General features: G+C 36.7%; 5 protein-coding genes across 7 annotated transcripts; 3 read left to right on the top strand and 2 right to left on the bottom strand.

Annotated features, from left to right (window-relative positions):
* The first annotated feature begins 23 nt into the window (after positions 1 to 23).
* LOC142539490 (uncharacterized) lies at positions 24 to 2,087 on the top strand. The gene has a single exon (XM_075644996.1). The coding sequence runs from the start codon at positions 240 to 242 to the stop codon at positions 2,085 to 2,087; it is 1,848 nt and encodes a 615-aa protein (XP_075501111.1). The 5' UTR covers positions 24 to 239.
* A 47-nt stretch (positions 2,088 to 2,134) lies between these two features.
* On the top strand, positions 2,135 to 6,418 carry LOC142539491 (uncharacterized). The gene is made up of 5 exons (XM_075644997.1): positions 2,135 to 2,609; positions 2,885 to 3,507; positions 3,730 to 3,939; positions 4,118 to 4,332; positions 6,018 to 6,418. The coding sequence occupies exons 1-5, from the start codon at positions 2,135 to 2,137 to the stop codon at positions 6,043 to 6,045; spliced, it is 1,551 nt and encodes a 516-aa protein (XP_075501112.1). The 3' UTR covers positions 6,046 to 6,418.
* Positions 6,419 to 8,137: 1,719 nt separating this feature from the next.
* On the top strand, positions 8,138 to 12,933 carry LOC142538854 (beta-amyrin synthase 2-like). The gene is made up of 15 exons (XM_075644151.1): positions 8,138 to 8,555; positions 9,034 to 9,219; positions 9,300 to 9,389; positions 9,472 to 9,669; positions 9,778 to 9,862; positions 10,050 to 10,216; positions 10,303 to 10,605; positions 10,707 to 10,949; positions 11,046 to 11,201; positions 11,303 to 11,349; positions 11,444 to 11,587; positions 11,995 to 12,172; positions 12,276 to 12,356; positions 12,430 to 12,513; positions 12,632 to 12,933. Exons 1-15 carry the CDS (start codon positions 8,340 to 8,342, stop codon positions 12,773 to 12,775), a joined length of 2,322 nt encoding a protein of 773 aa, XP_075500266.1. The 5' UTR covers positions 8,138 to 8,339; the 3' UTR covers positions 12,776 to 12,933.
* Positions 12,934 to 15,021: 2,088 nt separating this feature from the next.
* LOC142539489 (uncharacterized) lies at positions 15,022 to 17,398 on the bottom strand. The gene is given in 4 exon segments (XM_075644994.1): positions 15,022 to 15,355; positions 15,440 to 15,531; positions 15,534 to 16,003; positions 16,546 to 17,398. Coding segments are annotated over 4 exon segments (1,476 nt in total). The 5' UTR covers positions 17,313 to 17,398; the 3' UTR covers positions 15,022 to 15,208.
* A 344-nt stretch (positions 17,399 to 17,742) lies between these two features.
* LOC142539487 (protein ENHANCED DISEASE RESISTANCE 4-like) lies at positions 17,743 to 22,101 on the bottom strand. 3 transcript variants are annotated; one of them, XM_075644992.1, is made up of 6 exons: positions 21,823 to 22,101; positions 19,403 to 21,581; positions 18,990 to 19,050; positions 18,663 to 18,886; positions 18,482 to 18,569; positions 17,743 to 18,153 (listed from the first exon to the last, which is right to left on the bottom strand). In XM_075644992.1, the coding sequence occupies exons 1-5, from the start codon at positions 21,935 to 21,937 to the stop codon at positions 18,509 to 18,511; spliced, it is 2,640 nt and encodes an 879-aa protein (XP_075501107.1). In that variant the 5' UTR covers positions 21,938 to 22,101; the 3' UTR covers positions 17,743 to 18,153; positions 18,482 to 18,508. The 3 variants fall into 3 exon arrangements, with proteins under 3 accessions (XP_075501107.1, XP_075501106.1, XP_075501108.1); XM_075644991.1 differs by lacking the exon at positions 17,743 to 18,153 and having other exon boundaries at positions 18,200 to 18,569; positions 21,823 to 22,100; XM_075644993.1 differs by lacking the exon at positions 17,743 to 18,153 and having other exon boundaries at positions 18,200 to 18,569; positions 19,403 to 21,578; positions 21,823 to 22,100.
* Between the last annotated feature and the right edge of the window lie 1,580 nt (positions 22,102 to 23,681).

The following is a 23,681-nucleotide window of genomic DNA, read 5'->3' as shown; positions in this document are numbered from 1 at the left end:
TTTTTCAGGAGTCAGTTATTTGGACACAAATGTTCTCTCTTTTGAGTATAATTTTGGAGAGAAACGACGCTAGAAAGATTTTTATTTTGAGATGGGAGGGTTTCTTGCAGTAGATAATTATCTTTAAATTATTTTTATTATAAATATTTCAAACATATTTTCTAGGGGTTTTAGCTCTGATCACTCCGTCTTTTCGGATGAGTCACCGGTGAGAAAATCTGGTCTCTGAGCCAACGCTCATGGAGTTTCTCAACTCCACAGTCTCATCACTCACTCCTTGCATTTCCCCAACTCCACCATTTCTCTCTCTCAAAAACCCATCAGCAAGCTGTAGAAAACTCTATCTATACCGCCCTCTTTCAATCTATTTAACCCGTCCCTATGTATTTTCGAATAGACTCGAAATTTCAGCTCATTTCAGCAGACCCACGAACCGAAGGAATTATCTGAGGAAAAAACTTACTCAACATCGGCAATTTCATCAGGTGAGACCCCTTACAATCCCAGTTCGTGAATTCTGTGAAAATGATGACTGTAAGTTAAAAAATGTCGATACTTCCGTTGAACAAAGAGGTGATATTGAGGAAAAGAGCAGTCTTGATGATAATTGTAGCGCCTCTGGTGATGTTGAAGAACCCGAATCCAAATTAATGAAAAAGCAATTTGGTGGGCCTATCTTGTTGAATGATCTAGAGGGTTGGGTTGAGCAGTACAAAAAGGATTCCGAGTTTTGGGGCATTGGGACTGGACATATATTTACTGTTTTTCAGGATTCTGAAGGTAAGGTTGAAAGTGTGGTGGTGAATGAGGATGAAATCATGAGAAGAAGTGGGGTTGATCCACGTCTTCGTGAGGATGGTGAAGCTGGAGATTTAGCTGTAGTTAATTATAAAATTTCTTTTGCAAAAGACTTGGCTAAAGAGTTGGAGAGTGGGAGTAACATCATTATGAAAGATAGTTCAGTGGCCAAGTTTGTATTGCCCCGCAGTGAATCGGGTGTTACGGAGGCCATTAGGGGTGTGATGTTGAAACCAAGTTTTCTACCGAGGATGTCGGGAGCAGGAGTCATAGTATTGTGTGGATTTTTTGTGGTTTGGACGATTAAGGGCCTCTTTGGTGTTGGTGAGGATAGTGAGAAGCGTACAATGTTGGAAAAGGGTACATCTAGAAGGAAGATGGAAGCTGGAGAGGGGAAAGAGAAGATGATGAAGGGTGGCGTCGAGGTGATTCAGGATCCAACAGAGCCTAAAAGCAAGCCTTTTAAGAGGCCTCTGCTTGATAAGGAAGAGCTTCTAAATAGCATTATCAGGTCAAAAGGATCGAATCATGAATCGACAGTAGCAGAGTATTCTAGATACCAATCTAAGGATTTTGTGCATGATATTCAGCAAATCAGGGCTATGGCCAGACATGCACGAGAAATTGAGAAAGGAGACTCTTTACCTGATACTGATGATGATGAAAATGATCCAACTATAAATGAATCGTTTACTGGAAACATGAATCTTCCTAAACAAGACACTGTGCCTGTTCATGAATCTTATGAGACAATCGAATCTAATGGTACTAAAAGCGGGAGAGTAAATGACATGAACCTGCTGACTGACGATCCAGACCATCAATCAGATCAGTTACATGGAAGTTCTTCAAGAACAAAGTTAAAAATCATAAAATCAGTTGGAGAAGCCAGAGAATACCTTTCAAGGAAGCATCACAAACTGGAGATAAACCGAGAACCTGAAGCTATTGGTGAGCTTGACAGTGCTTTAACCATGCCTATTGTAGATAATTCATCTTGTAACATGATTCAGGCTTCAGTAAATTCAACTGATGAAGTATATGACTGTTCAACCTCAATGACTGGACATGATTATTTGCATCACCATGAAGATTACAAGGGTATTGAAACAGTAGACAGAAATGCAGATAGCTTAGATGGTTTTCAAAAATCCAGAACATCCTCAGGCCATGAGGTTGGTGTCAACAACCAAGTTTCTGAAGTATCTATTGACCCAATGGGAAAGAGAGAGAATCTAATCATAAAAATATCCAGACAGATGATTGTAAAAATGAAATTCCTTCTTTGAATAATACATCACATTCTACAACCGCTGAAGTTGATTGTGGAGGTTCAATGTCGACAAAAGAAGTTTTCACTCGAGTAATACCTGGAACTACAATTGGGGGCAAAGAAGATGGTAAAACCACGGAACTAACGCAGTCATCACTTAAGGGAAACTGGATAGAGAAAAACTTCCACGAACTTGAGCCATTTGTTAAAAGGATAGCAGTTGGCTTCAGAGATAACTATGTGGCTGCAAGGGAGAGATCCAATAATGGCTTAAATGTAGGTACTGATTTGGCTCAACTTAAAACTAATGGTGACGAACAAGAATTTGAATGGATGAAGGATGAAAGGCTCAGGGAGATTGTATTTAAAGTTCGAGATAATGAACTGTCTGGAAGAGATCCATTTCACCTTGTGGATGATGAAGATAAATATGCATTTTTCAGTGGCCTTGAAAAGAAAGTTGAACTTGAAAATGAGAAGCTGATGAAGGTGCATGAATATTTCCACGAGAACATTGAAAACCTTGACTATGGAGCAGGTAAAGTTTTGATTTTTTTGTCATGTCTTTTATTATTACTGGGTGAGTCAAGAGACGAATTTAAATGTACCCCTGCCTCGAACCGAAGTAGCTTATAATTTCTCTTTGCATAAATCCACAATTTGCCTTCATTGGCAGACAGAGCTAGAAATTCTTATTGACTAGCCTTGTCTTTTTTTTTTTAACTTCTCTTTAGTTATTAAGACAGAATTTCAACCTTGCATCGTAATGCATTGGGAATGTTGAACTAATGGGGCTCGTTATTGATTCCACAGACGGAATTAGCTTGTATGATACACCAGAGAAAATCATACCTCGATGGAAAGTCTCCCCTGCAGAAAAGAATCCCGAGTTCCTGAACAATTTTGTTGAACAAAGAAAGGCTCTTGTTGCTGAAAGTCTTAAAAATTCATTTCTCACGAAGAACAACGGAAAAGATGCCATTCATAAACCAAAAGAACCTTCTTCCTATGACAATAATGGAAGTTCAAGTTTTCAAAACGATATTGCAGCATCATCAAAGACCGTTATAGCAGGTAGTGATGGTTCTGTTAAGGCAGGCAAAAAATCTGGACGAGAATATTGGCAGCACACAAAGAAATGGTCAGAAGGATTCTTGGAGTCTTATAACGCAGAGATAGACCCAGAAGTCAAAGCTGTTATGAAAGACATAGGTAAGGATTTGGATAGATGGATCACTGAGAAAGAAATAAAGGAAGCCGCTGATTTTATGGACAAACTTCCTGAGAAGGGACAAATATTGATTAAACAAAAACTCGAGAAGGTTAAAAGAGAAATGGAACTGTTTGGACCTCAAGCTGTAGTGAGCAAGTATCGGGAATTTGCAGATGAAAAAGAAGAGGATTACTTGTGGTGGCTAGATCTTCCCTTTGTACTGGTGGGCATACGTTTTCCATTATTATTTATCCAAATATTCTGATATGAAAAGTGATAAATATATCTTGGTCTCAATTTGATCGCACCATCAACACCCTGATCTACATTTAATGAGAAAAAAATGTATATTTTTGTATGAATGCAAAAAAATAACTTTATTACATCATGTTTGTGTTGGATAATTGTTGATTATCCTTTTTTCTTTGAAATCTCGCCTCTTCAGTGCATAGAATTGTACACTATGGATAACGGGGAACAGAAAGTTGGTTTCTATTCATTAGAGATGGGGGCTGATCTTGAATTGGATCCAAAGCAATATCATGTGATTGCATTCGAGGATGTTGGTGACTGCAAGAATCTTTGCTACATTATTCAAGCACACGTGGAAATGTTGGGCAATGGGAATGCATTTGTTGTCAGTAGACCGCCGAAGGTAATGATATTATCTTCCATACTCTCTCTACTGTTGATGTGAGTTATATTCTTGTGCTAGCTTACCACTTAAACATGAGATGTTTTATTCAAAGATGACTTGATTTTTCCATTTTCCTTTCTATTGTACGCGAGGATGACTGGTTTATTGAAATTTTATGTTTGTTGACGGTTTGCAGGATGCTTTTCGTGAAGCCAAAGTGAATGGCTTTGGTGTAACTGTGGTCAGAAAGGGTCAGCTGCGGCTGAATATAGATCAAACACTTGAAGAAGTAGAAGAAATGATAGTAGAAATAGGCAGTAAGATTTATCATGATAAAATCATGAAGGACCGTTCTGTTGATATTAAGTCACTGATGAAGGGGGTTTTTGGCATTAGCCATCCAGCCAAGAGGTAATTTTATAGTCTTATGTTATTTCTTCCCCTGAATGTGTTGTGATATTGATAAATTATATTATTGCAGAGGTCTTCTAAACGTGAAATATAAGCTTTTGAAACCTGCAGGAAGACAACTTTGTTCTATATATATGAGAAGTGAATCTATATCTATACTATATATTAAGGTTGGGCCTAATAGAGACAAAATGTACACCAACTTTTTTTTTCCCATTTTGCCCTTATGTCATACCAATATTACAATTTTTTTTTTGTTTTTTGAAATTTTAAAAAAAAACTTTTATTTTTATTTTTTTAAATTCCAACAATTCAAATAGCACTTTAGTCCCTCAATATTTTGTAAAATTTCACTTTGCCCTTATGTCATACCAATATTACAATTTTTTTTGTTTTTTGAAATTTTAAAAAAGACTTTTTTTTTTATTTTTTTAAATTCCAACAATTCAAATAGCACTTTAGTCCCTCAATAATTTGTCAAATTTCACTTTAATCGCTCGATAATTATAAAAAAGACCGTACACACACGTACCGCATGTGCAGAGTAGCTACTATTCATTATAAACTGGGTGTGATATATAGACCCAGGTAAATTTAATGTAGGCCAATATTGATTGGATTTGAAACAACGTGCTTTATATTTATTTAGGCTACGTTTGGTTGGAGGATAAAATAATGAAATGATTAAGAGAGAAATGATAAAAAGAATGATTGAAGTAGAAATATAATATATAATAATAAAATAATATTATGTTTGGTATGATGGTTAAGAATGAGATAATTAATAATCTTTTGATGAATTGACAAAATTGCCCTTCCACTTTTGCGTGAGTTTGGATTTAGGAGAAGTGTAAAATTGGAAAAATAGGATGGATTAAGAGTTGGATAAATAATCCTAGGGGGTGAGGAACGATTATTTTAACCCACTTAATATAACCTAATAATTCATTCATGTAGGTTAAAAAAAATAAATCCACCTAATCAAAGCAACCAAACGCAGCCTTAACGTACTTTTATCATTTTTTTCAACTCCCCTCCCAGATTATTTTATTTGCCTTAGGTTTGTGTGGGGGATTTTGTTGATTAATAATTTAAAATTTTGTAATTTTTGTTGTTTTGGGATCTGTTGAACTGGTAAATTAAGAATTTTTTACAAAGATACTGTCTTTGTTACAGAGGTAAAGCAAGCTGAATTTCTTGTTTTGGGCAGATACTATGTTGGCATACTGGGCCATGGACAAAAGCATGACTCCAGAGTGTTTTACAGTTTAGCTAGCTAAAGATGTTCTGATTCTTTCTTAACCTTTTAATTCCAAATTTTTGGTTATGGACATGTACTTTAACATTAGTTACTAAGATATGCTTATTGGGAAATTGTGTATTGAAAATTACTTTTTAAGATGATACCTCATCAATTGTAATATTGTATGACCCACCCTTTGTTCGATCATTTAGTTAAGCTTTGGTGTGAATGGTGTTTGATCAAACATTTTATTCAAATCATCTAGAAGTTCTGGTTCTCTTTACTGGTGTTTTATTAATCAAATAACCCATTAGTTATATATTTTGAGGCTGTCCTTTTTCGGAGGCTGAAAAGGCAAAGTCATGTTCCGAACACGTTGGATCTCATTGAACTTTGAATGTCAGCCTTTTCTGATACGGTTTTCTTGTTCTTGTCATTGCAGGAAGAAGAAAAAGCGAGTAAAACCATGAACAAGGCATGATTTTGAGTATTGGTAGGACATCAGAAGGCAGTGCATATTCAAACACAGTAGTAACCTCTCGTTTTTTGAGGTGAGTGGTTTTTTGTATCACTTTTGTCCATCTACAGAGAATGAAACGCAGATTTGGCAAAAAATATTGATGCATACAGTTATGTTTAGTTGTTGGAATGATAGGATTGGGCACGTGGTTCTTAGTCAAAGAAGCAGAAGTCGTCTCCTAAGTGTAGGAATGTAAATCCACTGGCCACCTTAAAGCTTCAAATCAAATTGTTTTGGACGAGTTCAGAATCCCAACCCCCTTGGGAGAAATTATGCAACATTCAGGCTCGGTTCGATTAACATTTGAATTTTCCATATTTTTAGCATGTTCGTCATAAAGAAATTTTTCTACAAGTCAGCAGTCACCTAAAAGAAAAAAAAGACCGTGGTATATATTTTGTGAATTATAGGCAAAGTTTCTTCTAATTCTGTCTAGCGACTACTTATTATACCCTCTGAGAAGCAAGGACATGGCATTCCCAGTTGAGGGAGATATATAATTGGAAACGCCATGGTTTTGAGTTCGACTGTGATCTGCCATGCTAGTGTAACAGAACTAGCATATTTAAGCGTTGCTTGTGGCAGCTGGGCGGAAAACTTTTGAACCCACTTTTGGAAGATCATGTGATTTATCAAATCTGGGCAAGTTTAGAACTACTCGAGGAGACTGGGGAAATACATACGAATGTCGAGTAGATGTATAACAATATCATATCATTCGAGTAGCAAAATCGAAATAGCGCGATTCTTGGGTTTTCCGGGCTAACTCTCTAAACCGCGTAGAGGTGGTCGTTCGGCCTGCATCTTTGAAGTTCGGTTCTCCGGAGGCGAAAAGAGAAGAAAAATCTTTTCAACACCTATATATATCTAATTAGAGAGTCAATTCGGGTCGGACCAACCTGTCTCACCACTAAAAAAGGAAGGGTTCGGTTCAGCTGTCAATTTTTTTTTAAAAAAAATTATGTTGTAATTATTATTACTATTAGCTTATGTATTATGGATAAATTTTGAATGATTTATTTATGGTTGATAAGTTTAAAAAGATTTGGTTTCTAATAACCCGAAACGTTGGTGGGCCGTTTGACAGATTCATTTACATTGTCGAATTTAATTACAACGGTAAGTTTGAATTGAAGGACATTATCAAAATACCATTAAACGTTATCATTTAATTCGAGAAAAAATAAATAATATGATACATTCCTCGGTGTCGTTTATTTAACTAATGTAGTTTGCAAGTTATTATGGAATCGGTTTGATCATGTCCAGATCTGATCCAGTAAGATGTCTAACCTTAACATTAAAATCTTTTAAATAACAACAGTTGAAATCTTATTTTGATGGAAATCATGGAATGAAGGTAAGAATTGTGGTTTGCACCTAACATCTGAGCATTGCGAGTACTTAAAAACTTACCATCGAAACATGATGGTGTGCACGGCGTTAAGATTATGGTCTTGTACTTAACCTTAAATGCTAGTTCAGGGAGAGGGTTGTCCAGGTCTATATATACAACTATCAAAAATTTAAAATAACTTATGTGAGACAACTAATGTACGCCTCCTCACCCTCAGGATAAAACAACTTGAAGTAATTTATAAGACATTAGTGGGTACTCCAACATTTAACGATGGATCCGAGCTATGATATCATATTAATATTATGAAATTTAACTTCACCCAAAAACTAGCTCTACCGAGAAAATTGTACAAGTTCATATCCTCATATAACTAAAACACCAAAAAAAATACTGATATGCATCACATTGTGGTGAAATAGGATCAAAATCCACTCGAATACCCAAAATCTATTTACTATTTTGACAATTTTCCAACCAAATGATAACCTCTCCGGGATTCGCTTAGCCACGTGATATATGATCAAACCAACAACTATATACGGTGTGTGTGTGTGTATATACTGGTGCATCTTCCTTATCTTGCCGCATGCCTACAAAAAAGTTATGCGCTCCCTTAATATTTATAATATAACGCTTATATTTTCAAGATTTCCTCATTCAGATGTAATTTTCTCCCTTCATTACACGTAAAAATTGTGCACATACGTGTGTATATACGTGTCTGTACATGCACTTGGGTCACTCAGCTCTGTCCATCAACTCTACTTCAAAATTTAGCCACTGGCCGGAACTGAGATATACGTACAGTGAGTACTTGATGAATTGTTCAGAGATAATTTGCTCGAACTATATATATCTTGCAATCTGTTAAAGATATCATCATCATGTGGATGCTGAAGATTGGGAGAGGAGACGACAGTGATAGCACCTGCAGCCCTTATTTGTACAGCACCAACGATTATGTGGGGCGGCAGACATGGGAATTCGATCCTCGTTACGGGACACCGGCTCAGCGGGCGGAGGTCGACGAAATCCGGCGACACTTTTGGGACACCCGCCACAAGGTCAAGCCCAGCAGCGATCTCTTGTGGCGGAATCAGGTATTTAAAAAAAGCAGAAGTAAATTATTCTCTTATAATATAGTCAATATATATCCGGAAATAAAATTTGCAAAGATTTTTGGGGAAGCAAGAATTATCACGGATCAAATGTAAATTCCTTGATTTTAGTTTTATATAATATATTAAGAAAATATTGTTTTAGATATATCATTTTTTGATCTCTTTCTCACTTCTTATTATTATTACAATAGTTTAAATTAGAAAGAATAAATAATATTCGTTCAAAGCCCAAACCAAAATGATTTTAGAACCGTATGGAAGAATAAAACAAAACCAAGATTTTAAGAATTCTAAAAAAACATGCATTAAAATTTCAGCTGGATTGTTTCTTGGTTCCGATCGATATATAATATGTCAACTCTAGCTTATATATGCTAATAATAATTTGGTTCGAAATATTAATAGAAAAAACCAGGTTCCATGCAAGATTGAGTTTGGGAATTGATGTTTGTTTCAGTTCTTGCACGAGAAGAATTTCAAACAGGTAATTCCCCAAGTGAAGGTGGGCGATGGAGAAGAAATCACCTACGAAGCCGTTACCACTACACTGCATCGAGCAGTCACCTTCTTTGCAGCGCTGCAAGCTAGCGATGGCCACTGGCCGGCGGAGAATGCTGGCCCATTGTTCTTTCTTCCACCTCTGGTCGGTACTTAATACCCACTCCTTCATCAAGAATTTCCCAAAGATTTGATTGATGAGAAATGATATGTATATTTCTGCAGGTCATGGTTATGTACATCACTGGCCATCTCAACGCAGTTTTTCCTGCTGAATACCGTAAAGAAATACTTCGCTACATGTATTGCCACCAGGTGCAATATCTGTTTACTGAATACATTGATGATCTGGTAATGTTTTTTGAATTCCTTGTCGTGTGTGATGTAATAATGGCAGAATGAAGATGGTGGGTGGGGTTTGCACATTGAAGGCCATAGCACAATGTTCTGCACAGCACTTAGCTACATTTGTATGCGTATATTAGGAGAAGAAGCTAATGGAGGAGAAGACAATGCGTGTGCTAGAGCCAGGAAATGGATACTTGAGCATGGCACTGTCACAGCTATACCTTCATGGGGAAAAACATGGCTTTCGGTATATATTTGGATATAAACAAATATAGAACACGAGTTACAGTTAGGTCGATGTTTTAAGGAAAGCTAATATAATACTGAAATCTAGTTGATATTAATCTCGATTCAGATACTTGGAGTGTTTGACTGGTCAGGAAGCAACCCGATGCCCCCTGAGTTTTGGCTTCTCCCCTCTTTTCTACCTGTGCATCCAGGTAATTAGTCCATTGACAGACATTACATCGTATTCTAGTTGAATAGAACGTATTTATGATGCTGGGAGACTATGTTGGGATCACACGTACTGGGGGAAAAAAGGCTGAATAGCTATTGATTGTGGTGGAGTAGGAATATTTTCTTGGATGTGAATATCTAATAATCATTTTCTTTACTCGACTGCAGCAAAAATGTGGTGCTACTGTCGAATGGTTTACATGCCCATGTCCTATTTATATGGCAAGAGATTTGTAGGTCCAATTACTCCTCTCATTTTGCAACTTAGAGAAGAGCTATATGATCAACCTTATGATGAAATTAATTGGAGAGCTATTAGACATCGGTGTGCGAAGGTAATTCCGAGAATTTAGTTGAACGCGTGCCATATACTGTGTGATTAAAGAGATTGTTGAATCAAATTGATCAAGCGATAATGCAGGAGGACCTCTATTATCCTCACCCTTTCATACAAGATTTGATCTGGGACAGTTGTTACGTATTAACAGAGCCTCTATTAAGTTGTCGGCCTTTCAAAAAGTTGAGAGAGAAGGCTCTCAAAGTTACAATGGAGCACATACACTATGAAGATGAAAATAGCAGATATATAACGATTGGGTGTGTCGAGAAGGTGCTCTGTATGCTTGCTTGTTGGGCTGAGGATCCCGATGGGGACTATTTCAAGAAACATCTCGCTAGAGTTCCTGACTATTTATGGGTAGCTGAAGATGGCATGAAAATGCAGGTGTGTGCATGCGATTGGGATTACATCAATGACACATTTTCATTGTTCTTTATCATTTTTTTTTATCACAAATCTATTATCTGTATACAATTATGATGCAGAGTTTTGGCAGCCAAGAGTGGGATACTGGTTTTGCAATACAAGCATTACTGGCTAGTAATCTCACTGATGAAATAAGAGAGACTCTAAAGAAAGGGCATGACTTTATAAAAATGTCTCAGGTCAAAGACAATCCTTCTGGTGATTTTAGAAGCATGTATCGACATATTTCTAAAGGATCATGGACGTTTTCTGATCAAGATCATGGATGGCAGGTATCTGATTGCACTGCAGAAGGATTGAAGGTATCTATCCATATTTATGGTCAAGGCTCATTATTGTCAGAAAGAATATTTAAAATTACCTCAGGTTGAGTTCTTACAAAGCTTTTTGGTCTCTAGTGTTGCCTTCTCTTGTCAATGTTGCCTCCTGATATTGTTGGAGAGAAAATGGAACCTGCGGGACTGTACAATGCTGTCAACATATTGCTGTCTTTGCAGAGTAAAAACGGTGGTTTATCTGCGTGGGAGCCTGCAGGTGCCACAGACTGGTTGGAGGTAGTTTCTTTCTCAATATCCTTGTTTCTTCATTGATCGGAGCTGATTAAAGAGCTAGTTATAAAAAACAAAGAATTTAACAATTCTCTTTTTCTTCCCAGTTGCTCAACCCTACAGAATTTTTTGCTGACGTTGTCATCGAACATGAGTAAGATTATCATTCGCCTCACGGTTTCGTATCTAACGACTCGAGTTTACTACAAAGTGAACGATCTTAATTCAAACCTTGATGCATAAAACAGGTACGTGGAGTGCACGGGATCAGCAATCCAAGCTCTTGTTTTGTTTAAGAAGCTGTATCCGGAGCACCGAAAGAAAGAGATAGAAAACTTTATTACAAAGGCTGTTGGATACCTTGAAAATATTCAGCATCCAAGTGGTCCATGGTAAATATCTGATCGTTTCAACTATAAGGACCATTTTAAATATATGTATATGGTAACGAGCACCTTTAACTTTCTCTTCACAAGAATTTAGGCAGAGAAAATTTATGTGTACTGATTTAATATTGAAAAAAGGAATACAAAGATATGTAAATAACACTTCTGTATTCAACAAGGAGAGACCTCACTCTAATCCTTGCCCCCTGGCCAAGTTAGCACACAGATGTAACTCAATTTCTGAATACCATACCAAATAATCACCTCTCAGCCTCATTTTATTTCCTTCAATTCATTCTCTTCCACACGTGCTGTGTAACTCACTCTTCATCTATATACTTTGGGCATCAATACCGGCCCTTTCTCCTGGATCTGTAACAGTACATGTAAAGTGACAATGCTCTTGCATGTAGGTATGGGAACTGGGGTGTTTGTTTTACATATGGTACTTGGTTTGCGCTTGGAGGACTTGCAGAAGCTGGTAAAACATATGAGAATTGCCTTACCATTCGAAAAGCAGTTGATTTTCTTCTAAACTCACAGAGGGATGACGGTGGCTGGGGAGAAAGCTACCTTTCCTGCCCAAGAAAGGTAACAAGATGGTAGACATTTTTAATATCACAAATATAATCTGTTAAATGGTAGGTATGAGCCATCATTGTTCCTAATTAAACTTCGACTCATCAACTAATAGGAATATGTGCCACTCGAAGTGAATTGCTCAAATTTGGTACAGACAGCATGGGCTATGATGAGTCTGATCCACTCTGGCCAGGTAATTAACCTCATTTTAACAAAGTATTAATTTAATAGTCATAACCAAAGATCTATATTGATATACATGACAGGGGGAGAGAGACCCCACACCACTTCATAGGGCCGCGAAGCTTTTAACAAACTCCCAATTAGAAAGTGGAGATTTTCCCCAACAGGTCTAACTTAGGTTCTTGCATTTTTTATCTTTCTTTCTTCAAATAGCAGATTGGAAAAACAAGTATTGCTGTTATAAACAATGATCATGCACGTTGATTGTTGATGCATAATTGGCAGGAAATTACCGGAGTTTTCATGAAAAACTGCATGTTGCATTATGCAGCATACAGGAACATATACCCATTATGGGCTCTTGCAGAATATCGCAAGCGGGTTCGATTACCATCTGTATCGCCTACACGTATAAACAACCCTTGTTGAGCAAATACTATTTGGTTTTTCATTGATCATTGTGGAATGTATTGCTGTACGTAAGGTAATTATACATATTCCAATTGTGTCTCTTGACATCCAAGATTGTATAAGCTAAATTGTGATGGTTCGAGTCCGATTAGTTCTCGCCAGTAGCGAAGATTCTTGGTTATTCACTTGTGCGTGCTGATAAGACGAACATCTAGTGCGTCGAATTGATCGACTTTGCCCGTTCTAGTGCATCTATAGTCCGTCAGTCAAGGTGTTGCTTCTTCATTTAAAAGAATGTTGTTTAGATTAATTGCATGGACATTTGATGGAAACTGGGTGTAAAAAATTAGGTTAAAACATTTTTTAGTTGGCAAAATACTTGTCTTTTTAAAAATTTGAATTGAAAATTATTAAGGTACGATGTTTGGTAAATAAATGATTTTCGCTTCACTTTTTTGGATTATTGTAGGACTGAAAGTTTGTTTTTTTTTTAACTAAAAGTTATAGTTGGTAGTACTAATACAACTCAAATATTTTAAACTGCATAACATCCAAAGCGTTATGGTTTTATTATTATATACAACATGGATAATTATTGCACCTCAACAATTTTTTTATCAATAATTGTACTTTTTACAATTATTGAGAATCGAACTCATGGTCGTGGCTTTGATCAATTATAAAACCGACCGTTTGCTGTTTTTGTCAAAATCTATAGCTGATGGTAATTGTGCTACTCATATTTTTTAAACAGCATAACAGCCAAGCGTCATGGTTCGATCGTTTTATCCAACATGGACAATTATTGTACCTCAATAATCTCTCTTCTGATAATTGTACTCCTTGCAATCAATAGGAATAAAAATCATGAGATTGACTCTAATACCAATTGTAGGACCGAGCGTTTGACTTTTTAACAAAAGCTATAGCTCGTGGTAATTGTGCAACTTAAATCTTTTAAATTGCATAACATCCAAAGCGTCATGATTCCTATCCAGCAGGGACAATTGTTGTACATCAACAATCTACCTTCAAATAATTACACTCTTTGGAATCAATGAGAATCAGATTCGGGACATTGGCTCTGATATCAATCGTTATGAATAGGACAAAAACTATAGTTAGTGGTGATGATACAACTCAAATATTTTAAACAACGTAATAGTCCAAGTGTTATGGTTCGAGTGCTCTGCTTAATATAGATAATTATTATATTCGACAATTATTTTTTATTTATGATTGATTTAGATACATCAGATAGCTTTGGTTGATTTTTAGTTGATTTTTAAAATTATTATATTGCTTAACAGAAGATAATATTGTATATTTGTTTCTTTCATAAATGAAAGGGTAATTAATTATAAATTGTACTTCAACAATTATTAAAATTATGTGATGAGAAATGTTGTGTTTATATAAGGTTGTCTTCATGGGGTTATATTACATATATTTACTATAAGACTTTTGTAAGTAGTTATAAAATTGTATACAACATTTATCGCATAAAATTGTATCTAACAATTATTGTACAAGTTTATTTGAATAACAACTATTGATATCAATTTATTGGGATTGTAAATGAACATGTAGCATGTTAAATAATATACAAGAAATCTAAGATTTCCATTATTTCTAATATACGACCAAATTATAAACAATAAGTTGGGAATTAATAACCACTTATTTTAATTTAAGTTAATTTTCATCAAATATATATGTATAGATCATAGACTATGAGAATTATAAATTTTTTTGAAAAAATGATAATTATAACTTTGACGATTGAGTTTGTTCGATACCTACTGTCCATATTATTTTATTTAACTATGTATTTGATTCCATATATTAAAATTTTTAATTTAAATTATGTACCATTAATATTTACGTCCATCTTTCGTACTTAATATAATAATGAAATAATAACATGGAAGGGAAAGCATCGATGTGGAATATTAGAAGAAGGGTTTTGAGATCAGCACAATTTTTGGAAGATTTTTCACTTTTCAAAGAATATTCGCCCCTTTACTAATTAATAGAAGAAATGCAATCTAAAATTACCATCCTTGTATCAATTCTCATAAATAATAATCATGGTAATTGATGCAATATTTAACTGGAATATAACAATTTTTTGCACAATCTTTGATATATATTTGATGACATACAAGGGAGCTCATTTCAAGTAAAACACTGGCAAATTCAAGTTGCACCAACTATATATTGTCACATCTCATAAGGAAAAAGCAAAGGGAAGAAACCATGGATCAACCAGAAAAACTCTAAAATTTATCATGTATAGCCATTCAGTTTTGCCAACAGAACATTCATGTACAGTTGAAGTCCGTATCAGTGCATTTAAAATGCTACGGCAGTTTGTCCAGAATGACGCGGCTGGAAAGACACGTTCACATATTAGTTCAAACGTATTCGAAGAAAAGCTTCACAACAATCTCATTTCTTGGCTAATACTTTCTTTGGAAGCATCTCTAGTGGCGTGGTTTTGAGCAGGAAGAGCCTAGCTGCCCGTTCTTGCATAGTGCCCCCACATTTCAATCCCCGTGTTTGAAGTTCTGCTTTTAATCTTTCCATGCCAAGAACCTAAAAAAATCGACCATCGTTAACATTCAAAGAAAATACACGTATGGATATACATTAAAGATATTAAATCCATTAACAGCATACCTCTAATTCTGCTGCTGAATTATATTCCTCAAAGTTGAGGGGCTTGTCCAAATCTTGAGCTTCTGCACTCAAAGACACTGATACTTCCTCAAAGGCTCAGAACTCGTAATGCTGCTCACTTCTGCCGTGGATGTAACTATTTCCTCTGGAATAGAGACACCAGGGAGCTGACCGACCATTTCTTTCAATTTGCTCGAGTCAAATTTGTGAGGCACCTCCATGTTTGCATGATCCATAATTTCCTCCAGGTTCTCAACTGCAGGTTTATTCCTACTTATACCTTTATCGTCATCAACACACCCATCAATACTATTATCAGATTTTGGAGACTCTTTAGCAGAAACACCTTCTTCCTGGTAGCCAGGGGAGCCTTCATTAAGAAAGCCAGATATGACTTTCTCGCAAGTAATTGAACATGGAGTTTCCTCAGCTTCTTTGCTTGAATCTGAAATATTTCCATTATCCGTGATAACGGATTTCGCGTCCTCCACCCTTTTGTCTCCATCAATATCTTCCTCATCCATGTCTTCACTATCACTGTCTTCCATTTTCCTCTTCCCCAACCTAACAAAAGGTAACATGAATTTAGTGTTAACACTAATGAATATCTCAGTAATATACTAATATTTCATCAAATCATGTAAAGCAGAAACTTTGAAATTCATAATTTCAAGATTAAATTGTATGATAATTTTCTATAGAAAGATCTAATTGCGCTCAAACCAGATAAGCACTTATGTCCAGAAGCATGAATCTTGGTATCCCTGTTCAATGCTCGTATACAATATAATACAAGGCCACAATTTCAAAAGATGAATAGAAGATTTACAATGGTTCCAACGAATCACTTGTACATTTTTTATGAATTAATTGTCACATGATTTTCAGTAATTTCACCCAGCACCCCGATTATACAGTTATGTCAAGGCATCGACTCCTAACCTTAACTTCGTTAATATAATAAATTTCTTTTCAAAATCATCCTCCTTCATTTCTAGTCAAGTCTCCAAATCGAACTCCTCATTTTTTCAAGTAACTTATTTTAATGTCCAGCAACATACAATAACATAAAAAGAAAAGTAAAATAAACAGTGAAAATTTCATACCATATCTTCAACCGCTTGGCATGATTCTCAGTCTCCTTTTTACCACCCTTCCTCTTCAACCCATTCACCATGGACTCCCTGACCGACCTCTCCACCACCTCTATGCACCTAGATGATTCCTCCCTATACTTTGCCACATACTTCTCAGCACTATCACCCCTCTTGGTCTTCGCGCTCTTAGAAACTTCCTTGGTCTTCTTTTTGATATACTCCTCGGCCATCCTTTCCAACTTCCTTTCATCTGCTGCGGCCCTCCATTCCTCCAACTTCTTCTCCGCGTTGACATGCCTGAGCCTTCGCCCACTCATATCCCTGCAAGCATCAAAATTATTCGTTTTCTTCTGCCCAGCCTTCGTCGCTGCACCTCTTAGCAAAGACCCAAACCCTCCTTTCCCACCTCTGAGCCTGAGCGACAGATGAACCACCACTGGAAACTTCCCCACCTCTGGATCCGACCAAGATTGAAAGCCGGTCGATCCACTACAAAACAATTGATTTCGGGGTAAACCATCGGTATTCGACTCTAGGGTTTCAGGGATTTCAGTAGTTTCTCGGGATTCAGCGAATTTCAAAGTTTGGCTATCATGGAGGATGCGGGAGTTGCTAAATCGGAGGAGTTGGAGGTGGGAGGGGACAGAAGTTAGAGCTTCGATACGGCTTTTGAGGATGGAAACAGATACTGAAGGGGTGTCGAAATTCAAGATTTTGTGCTTTCCATCGAGAAATTTCACGAACAGCTGGTGGATTTCAGATCCAATCATCTCCATCGCGTGGTTTTTTTATCGATCGATTGGCTCTTAAAACGATTTGATCGCGCTTCCCTTCGCCAGAAAAGGAATTTGGAAACAGAAGAGTAAGTTCTTGAGCGCATTTATTGACCCGATTTCTTCAGTGGATGCACGAGTCGGGGCCTGCATGTTATCGAGTCATCAGGGGAGACTTCCAAACTTTAAAAAAATAGTTGGGCCCATACATGTCTTAAGTCGATAATTTTGAGAGAATATACGAATTTGTTTGTTTTGTCAAAAAATTATTAGAAAAAAATAATTTATAAATATATTTTTCATTTTTTTATTTAATACATTCAAGAAATAATTGTACATTTTTTCGTGACTAAGTTAATCAGAAAATATTAATAAAAAAATAAGAAGAAATACGACAAAATATAGAAAGTGGGATAATGGGAAAAATTTGAGACAGAAATTAATAATAATATGTTTAATACTAATAATGATAGTGAAAAAACAAAGACTTCGAACTTCGATCATAATTTCTTTGTTTATCCTGTCTGTCTGAGAGAGTCCCTTCCGGACGAGGTTGCACTATAGGCAAAAATCTTGGATATCCTAGACAGGGAGATCAGCAGGATAGCATTCGAGGAGCTGAAGGATCTTCCTTTAGTTGCCGACCAAAAGTGACCTTTGGGTGTTCTGTCCTGGACGACGCATTTCTAGGGGAATCATCACGCCTTTGCGCTTGTATTACTTTTTGAAAGAAGTGTTGCTATTATTTGTAATTTTAGTTCTAACTGGCAACGTCTCAGTTTATCCAAGAAGATCAAACATCCGCAGATCAACTTGGATCGTGTCTCTGAAGTGCCTACCCGTTCTATTATCATCAACAAATGCAGCTTCAAACAAACAGAGAAATGATAAAACTGCAAAAAATCTCAAATTTACAGAGTTGCATGATCTTGTCTTTACATTCCAGACAAACTTTATACAAACCCAAAACAAATCCAAAACTGTATCTTATTTTCTTGTATGTTATCTGTAGTATTCCTAGCTCAAAAAAGATCAAGATAGTTGTCATAGGCAAAAACGTATTCACAACTTTTTGTATTATTATACGAAAAAATAGGAACAATAAAACGATGCATCGGGTAAATTTCTTTCATATTCTTCAGTGAAGAAGAATAATTGTGCAACAGAAGTACCAGTGAAAGCCCTCAAATCCTCAGAAGCTATGATAGTGGAGCTCCTTTTGGAACTCGCATGCCATAACCACGCTGTAGCCTCTCCATGCTGTTCATAATTTCGAGTCAGTAATGGAAACATTTTCATAAATATGATTCAGGAGCAAAAGAACAAGAGGTATACACTAGAATAGGGACATACGTTGGAGCAAGTTTCCCCAGGCTCTTTAGCTCCTCACCAGTGTCTTTGTCTATGATTCTGCCGGATATTTCAATGGCATATGATCGATTTCTATCGGTTGGCATCCCTCTACGTTTCAGCAAATTCAAATCTTTCTGTTCAAGTTCTCTACCATTCACATATATGCCTGTGTTTCCACCAGCACACTTTTTTGGCATGGGATGGTTAAATTCCTCGATGCCCGGCTGCAAGATAAGAGAGCTAATTTGTTGAGAAACGTATGGAAGAATCATACATTCACCAAATTTGAGACTCTGTTTCATCAACGAAGATGAAAAAAATTCTTACAGGAATTATTCCTAGACAAGGTCCTCCCATCAAGCCCCAGAATCCAGCTCGGTAGTCATACCTGGTCAAGAAATAATATACGAGATTTTGATCAAATCAAAAATATATATTTATCTTAAAATCAGATTCGATATTTTAAGAACTAGATATAACTTGTTATATGTGCCTATATATTTTTCACATAAATCAATAGTTGTTGATTGTAACATAAACTATACGACAGATTATTAGAGTTTTTGGTCTCATGGGGATTGTGTAGTGGACTAGCTCCATGGCCGAACTGCGTGAACTATGTGTCGTTTTGTATTATTTTTTTACTATATTTCTACTATCCAAATTCTACTATTCATCAACCATCTTAACAGAAAGTGATTCAGAAGAAAATGGCATGTTAAGTTTAGGTGGGTGAATACCAGTATTGCCCAGGGTGGATGGGTCCGGCAACTTCTTCGGCCTTCTTAATCATTTCATTCGGCATGCGATGCCCATTAATGGTCACGTCAGCTTTTTCTTTCTCGGCATTTTGGTTTGATCTACTAAATTCCTTGAAGCTCTTTTTTACGATTCCAGCAAAAAATGACTCAGATGCTCTTCTGCCTTTTCTGCTTGCCTCACCGGAATCAAATGATGTGCCAGTATTTGAGAACTCATTGGACGATACGTCCGTCTCAGTTGCTGCTGATGAGTCATTGACAGAAGATTGTTGCCTGGTAGTCTTGCTTGGCAAATATTTTTCGTGGGAACCCTGATGGTTTTTCACATGAAACTTATTGGAATATTCAAAGTATTCTTGAAGCAATGACCCCACAGGAGGTGGAGGCTCTTTATTCTTTGTCTCTTCACAAGCCAATTTAGAGTCTTCTCTCAGCACATTCACACTTTCGGTAACTGTCTCCACCTCAATAGTAAGCTTAGATTTGGAATTTTGGTGCTTGGACTCAGAAGAATCGCTGCCTCTTCCTCGGCCAGGTGAAGGTTGTTCTGGTTCTCCATCCATAGACTCAAAATTATAACCAGTATTATCATAATCATCAGATAAGAAAGTGGTCTTAACTTGATTTAGATGCCCATGCATGTATAATTCCCCACGTATTGGTGACAGATTATTGTTGTCATCAAGCTTAACAGGACTATCTGTTGTCGCTTCTACATCATCACAAATCACTAGTTTATTGTTGGAAAATCCAAAAACAATCACCATAGAGCACGCCCCACATTTAATTTTCTTCCAGCGGTCACCATTAGTTGCAACATTCTTCGGCAATAGCAACAATTCAAAACAATTGAAGCATACAAAGAATGGAGCACCACCGCATATAGGGCGACCATGTAGTACAGCAGAAGCTGAATGCACCCTTGCAGGATGCCCGCGGACAAAACCATTCACTTCAGAATTCACATCACTGGGCCATCTCGTGTGTGTGAGAGGATTATGAGATCTTAAATGATGATGATTTATAGCTTGGAAATTATAATCTAGTGGACTGAATGAGCCGGGATGTTTGTGATAATTAAACATTGTATCAACTGAGACATCGGAGAACTTATCACTGAAGGCCACAGGGTGAGGAACTTGTCTCGTATTGAAACAATGGAAACAAGAGCAAGATGGATGATGATGGCGATGGTTGTCACTAGGATTATATTGCTCGAATGGGTCCAAATAAACCATTCCATCACCCTGGTATGATCCAGAACTATATGGATGAGACAAAGGTTGTTGATAAGGAGGCGGCGTTCGAAAGGGACCCCTTCTTAGCATCTGAGATCTCAATGGACCCTCATGTTCTAGGACATGATTCAATGCGTATCGTGAAGGATTAAAGCCATCACCACCCATTTCTAGTCTGTGCATCAAAGAAGGCTCAGAGTATTGATTCTGATAAGAAGGCCTATCAAAACGTGTACCAAGATATGGGTATTGCCCTGATGAGCTATTCGCTCCCAATGATTTACTGGGATACCAATTCTCAGAACTAGAACGGGAATCTTCATAAGCAGTCGGCCTATCGAGAAAAGTCTTTCCTTTACCCCTATCATTCAAATAACCATACCGACTCAGTCGTTCATTCCTCCCATCCAACCCCCTCAAAATTTTAGGCTGATCTTCTCCAACGCAACCATCTTTGTTAAATCCATCCACACCAATCCTATTCTTCACCTTGACCTCATAATCATAACTTGGCATAGACAAGAGATTAGATGAGCCATGCTCCTCCGAAACACGATCTAATCTTTGCATCCTATTCTCATCATCGTTATATAAAGTCAAATCCTCAAAATCTCGAGCAACACTCGCTCGTCCCAACTCATCCAAATCTCTACCTTGGATCGTTCCACCGACATGGTCCCACATACTCTCCCCATCCATCAAACTATCACCGTAATTTTCAGCTGAATCCCGCAAAGCCCTCCTCGCAGCTCGGCTAGATGAACTAATGCTCGACATCCCGTCACCCTGGCCAACCATTCTCCTCTCAGACATAGTATTCTTTTCCTCATATTTTTCAAGATACTTCTCTTTAATCATTGCAACCTTTTCCTCATCAGACCTTTCTGAGAACGAGTCCAAGTCAATAGCTTTGTCCCCTGCTGAAAAGTCAACCACATAACCCACCAAGCAAAAACAAAAAACACAAAGAACAAAACATCAAGAAAAGATTAACATCATTCAAGTCCCATCATTCCCAATATCTCCCAGATAAAAAACAAAACCAAATCGAAAATATAAAATTTCTCAATTTCCATAGGACCAAAAACACCATGAAAGAAACTAAATCGCAAAATATTTCACGAACACAAGTCTTCTGCTTAATATATATAAAAAAGTTACCTCTCAGAACAGCCCCACAACCACCGCACCGGTAAACAGAGTAACCAGTGACCTCTGGAAGAAAATTCTCACACTTCGGACACCGAACTAAACGAACCTCCGCTGTTTCTGACATTCTTTTAACAAATTTCAACTAAACTTCAACATGCCCACAAGCTTACTATTCATGCATTTCTTGGCATTGAAATAAATGGGGAAAAATAGAAATTTTTTGGGTGAAGTTTCGTTAAAAAAAACTCCGTGTTTTTTCTACTCAGTATACGCGCAGGTGACGATTGAAATGGAGTAATAGATGCGGTCGTACAGTTAAATTGTTAAAAATAAAAATTTACTATAAAAATTTTAAACTCACAAAATATATTAAATTATATATTTTATCTATTCAATTTTGTGTTTTTTCACACCCCGATAGACATATTTATACAATTTTTTTGAAAATAATGTAAAAATAAATTTTTGAAAATAATGTAAAAATAAATTCATCATTATATAAATCGTCACACATTAATTTTCAATATTTATAATTTTATTTTCAATATTCGGTCATTTCAAATTTTATTTTGAATTATGATAATGGTTTTTTTAAAAAAAAAATTAATTGTTCCCTCTAAAAAAATACTCAGAGAATCGTATATATTTCTGTACGAAGCTAGCAAGCGCCGTTCACAACTTCCAGGACAATAATTTTTTTGATTTAAGAAATCAAAATTCTGTTCAAACAAACCAAACCCACTAAAGTGTCATCCCCCCGAATCGAATAAAAAAATGAATTCTTTCTGTCGCTAGTCAAATTAATAAAAAACTCGAAAAAAAAATTTTATTTGAAAATTGAACGGCTTTCACGAAACACACTGCGACTGAAAGCCAAGAATTCACTAAATAATTATTTGGGGAAGAAGTTTAATTGCTGTTTAAATACATTGGGAAATGGGAACTAAAAAATTAGCAAGTCAAAGGCTTCTACGGCATTGAACTACGACAAAATTCGAATCATGCATCTAGGCTACGTTTGGTTTAAAAAATAAAATAATAAAATGATTAAGAGAGAAATGATAAAAAAACATTGAAGTAGATAATGATAAAATAATATTATGTTTGATATGATTGTTAAGAATGTGATAAATAATAATCTTTTGATGAATTGACAAAATTGTCCTTCCAATTTTGTGGCGGCGGTCGGCGGCGAAGGTGGTCGGCCGACCGGAAGCGGCGGCGATGATGGGGGCGGTCCGGCTATCGGCCGGCGGTCGGCCGACAGGAGGATAGGGCGGTCGATCTGTCGGCGGTTGTCGATGGCAGCATCGACGGTCGGCGTCGGCTGGCGGAGACGGTCGGCGGCGAGTGGCGGTGGTCGGTCGACGGCGATGGTGGTCGTCCGGCGATCGGTGGAGGGAAGTGGTTGTGAGTTGGACTTAGGAGAATGGTAAAATTGGAAAAATAGGATGGATTAACAGTGAGATAAATAATCTTAGGAGGTGAAGAGTGATTATTTTATCACACCTAATATAACATAATCATTCATAGGAGAGATTGACTTGGTTATATAAAAAATATACCAAACAGGTGATTAGGTAGGTTAAAAAAAAATAAACATACCTAATCAATCAAACCAAACACAGTGTTAGGGTAATATCTTCACATAGGGTCAAAGGAACTGAGGGGAGCCCGTGCAAGTGGTGGAGCATGTGATTTAATTCGATACAAAACGAAAAATTTTACTAAGGTTTGACATGTCGTCGACAAAAGATCATCTTAAGATGATCATTTCATGGCTATTGAGAACGGATTAAATCTGATGGTTCTATTTCTCAATCTTTCTGACTTGCTCATACAGAATTTAGGTCGAAAAGATTGAAAAA

The sequence above is a fragment of the Primulina tabacum genome, chromosome 3 (genome assembly GCF_025594145.1).
Source record: "Primulina tabacum isolate GXHZ01 chromosome 3, ASM2559414v2, whole genome shotgun sequence".
Lineage (NCBI taxonomy): Eukaryota > Viridiplantae > Streptophyta > Magnoliopsida > Lamiales > Gesneriaceae > Primulina > Primulina tabacum.
This window is presented reverse-complemented; position numbering and strand designations above follow the sequence as displayed.

Bases quoted from the DNA above. Each gene is read 5' to 3' on its own strand.
- LOC142539487 (XM_075644992.1), bottom strand. From the start codon at position 21,937: ATGTCAGAAACAGCGGAGGTTCGTTTAGTTCGGTGTCCGAAGTGTGAG. The intron at 21,582-21,822 runs GTAACTTTTTTA...TTGACTTTTCAG, and splicing joins TTGTGGGGCTGTTCTGAGAG to CAGGGGACAAAGCTATTGAC. The intron at 19,051-19,402 runs GTATTCACCCAC...TTTCTTGACCAG, and splicing joins ATCCACCCTGGGCAATACTG to GTATGACTACCGAGCTGGAT.
- LOC142538854 (XM_075644151.1), top strand. From the start codon at position 8,340: ATGTGGATGCTGAAGATTGGGAGAGGAGACGACAGTGATAGCACCTGC. The intron at 9,390-9,471 runs GTGCAATATCTG...TAATAATGGCAG, and splicing joins GCTACATGTATTGCCACCAG to AATGAAGATGGTGGGTGGGG. The intron at 11,350-11,443 runs GTAAGATTATCA...TGCATAAAACAG, and splicing joins GACGTTGTCATCGAACATGA to GTACGTGGAGTGCACGGGAT.
- LOC142539490 (XM_075644996.1), top strand. From the start codon at position 240: ATGGAGTTTCTCAACTCCACAGTCTCATCACTCACTCCTTGCATTTCC.
- LOC142539491 (XM_075644997.1), top strand. From the start codon at position 2,135: ATGTCGACAAAAGAAGTTTTCACTCGAGTAATACCTGGAACTACAATT. The intron at 2,610-2,884 runs GTAAAGTTTTGA...TTGATTCCACAG, and splicing joins AAACCTTGACTATGGAGCAG to ACGGAATTAGCTTGTATGAT. The intron at 3,508-3,729 runs GTGGGCATACGT...TCGCCTCTTCAG, and splicing joins TAGATCTTCCCTTTGTACTG to TGCATAGAATTGTACACTAT.